The 2,393-nt window shown below is 63.4% G+C and overlaps 1 protein-coding gene across 1 annotated transcript in view; it reads right to left on the reverse strand.

The window, feature by feature from the left end:
• Prrt1b (proline rich transmembrane protein 1B) overlaps nt 1-2,393 on the reverse strand; it is a 16,492-nt gene that overhangs the window by 1,482 nt on the left and 12,617 nt on the right. Inside the window, exons 2-3 of the mRNA XM_023700490.1 lie at nt 972-1,432; nt 422-550 (exon numbers count right to left, since the gene is read on the reverse strand). Of these exons, the coding sequence (XP_023556258.1) occupies nt 422-550; nt 972-1,432 (590 nt within the window). The remainder of the gene's footprint in view (nt 1-421; nt 551-971; nt 1,433-2,393) is intronic.

Genomic DNA, 2,393 nt, shown 5'->3' on the forward strand with positions numbered 1-2,393 from the left:
GATGATGGATGGATGGATGGATGGATGGATGGATGGATGGATGGATGGACAAATGACTGGATAGATGATGGATGGCTGGACACATGACTGGATGGATGGATGGATGGATGGATGGATGGATGGGTGGATGGATGGGTGGGTGGATGCTACCAGGGCTGTGGGTGGGTGGTGAATGGGTGGCATACTGCCAAGGAGCTGGACAGGAGAGATGGAGGCAGAAGGATGGAGGAGCACACTGTGCCCCAGGTAACTTCAAGCTGCACTGGGAGGGCAGCCCTGGCAGTCATGAGAGTGGAGAGCTGCCCACCCAAGATGGGCACGGGCCTCCCAGTGCCCACACCCTCCCACAGGAGCCAGCAGCGGGCCTGTTGCCTGGGAGAGAGCACCAGGCTGGCAAAGGGAGCCCGCCCCTCCTGCCCACCTCATGCGAGTAGACCACAGCGATGAGCCCGGTCAGCAGGCAGCAGAAGAGTGTCACCAGCACGGATTCTGTCATGTAGTCCTTGGGCGGTGCCCTGTGCTCCACCGGGGCCACCACGGGGCTGCAGTACTGTGTGACAGGAGGGGACCTCAGCCCTGCCCCTCGTGGGACATCCTCCTCCACCGCCAGTCTTTCCTCTCTTTCCTTTTCTGTTTCTATTTTTTCTTCCCTCTTTCCTTCCTCCCTCCCCCCTTCCTGGCTAAATCACTATACTGCCCAAGATGGGCAACTTGGGATCCTCCAGTCTCAGCCTCTCAGAGTTCTGAGACCCCAGGACACCCTATCAGTCGTCACCTCCCAGGAAATGTCCCTGAGCACTCCTGTGGATGCTGTCTTCTTCCTCCCCACGTAGCCAAGCGCTCTCCACCACAGGCTGGGCTGCCCTGTACGCCTATGCTGTGCCCTCTGCTGGGAGCGCCCCTCCTCCTGCCTGAGCTCCTACTCATCCCTCAGAACCCAGCCTCCCTGCCCCAGCTTTGCAGACGCTCACCGCGGGGAAGGCGAAGGCTCCGGGCGCTGCGGGTGGGAAAAGCGGGCCGGGCGGGAAGAGCGCGGTAGGCGCGGGAGGCAGCAGCACGGGCGGCGGGAAGGGCGCGAAGAGCGCAGGCGCTGCCTTGGGGTCGGGGGGCGCATACGGAGGGGGCTCAGCTGTGAAGCCAATGTGCGGGACACCGCCTCCGGCCTTGGGTCCCAGCGATAAGGACTGGGCCGCGGGTTCCCCTGGGCCCAGCTCGCCGCCCCTTGCCACCGTCGCCACCGCGTCCTCCTCGGGAGCGCGGTCCTCCTCCAGGAGCCGCGGCCTGCGCGGGAGCTGCGGGAGTGCGGGGTGCGCGGGGTCCCCGGGCTGCGCGGGGGGCTCAGGACGCGCGGGGCTCTGGGAGTCCTGGGGGTGCTTGGGGCTCTGCGGGGCCTCGGGCAGTGTGGGGCTACTGCCCCCCTCGGGGTCCGGACCTGGGAAGACAGGACAGGCCTGAGAGCCCAGACGCGCCCCTCCTGCTAGGCGCGCCCACTCCCCATCCCTCAGTTCTGCCGCCCTGCCCGGCTTTGCGGGCGCTCACCACGGGCGAGGCCAAGGCCCGAGGCCGAGGCTGGGCCCACCGTGCGCCCTGCGCCAGCCTCGCCCACCCAAGCCTGCGGCCACACAGCTCACACATCCCTGAAAACGAGCAGGAGAGTAGGAGGGTCGACATGCTGTCCCCACACAAGGGACATAGCCCTGTGCCCCTGCACTGATGCTGATGCTTGTGGGCAGACCCCCCTCTGGGATGCGGGCGCCCCTGTGTGACTTGCTGACTGACAGAACATGCTCAGAGGCCTTGAGCTGCCCGCCGTCCTCCCGCGCCAGCCTCCCGAGGGCTTGGATGACAGCCATGCAGCTTGCTGCCCTCCCTGAGATTAGACTTTACAAGTAGCAGCGCTAAAATGGGGCGGGCTGGGAAAAAACGAAATAAATAAATAAAATTAAAAATAACAACAGCAGCTCCGGGAAGAAACAGAGGCCAGTCCTGAGCACCCAGAAGAGCAGCCTCTGGCGAGGCCCTCCGCACCCAACCCAGGAGCCAGATTTGCCAGTGCTGGTGTAGGAGCTGGGAGCAGAGCCCTTGGCCCCTGGCACACGCTTTGCACCACACCCAGCTCCCTGGCTGCAGAAACCCTGAGGAGAAACCACTGTCGATTACATTTGAGGGGTGGAGATTCGTCACAGGTAAGTGATACAATTGCAGCACAGCCAGAGGGAGAGAGCTCAGCCAGAGGGAGGGACCCATGCACACCTGTGACCCTGGCATTCTGGGAGGCAGAGGCAGGGACCACCCACTCCAGCCCAAAGGAGACAACATGGGGAGATACCCCTCAAAAGAAAAAACTAGGGCCGGGGAGATGGCTCAGTGGAATAAGTGCTTCTCTGGCAAAC

This window comes from Octodon degus, unplaced genomic scaffold (assembly GCF_000260255.1).
Source record: "Octodon degus isolate 3935 unplaced genomic scaffold, OctDeg1.0 scaffold00123, whole genome shotgun sequence".
Lineage (NCBI taxonomy): Eukaryota > Metazoa > Chordata > Mammalia > Rodentia > Octodontidae > Octodon > Octodon degus.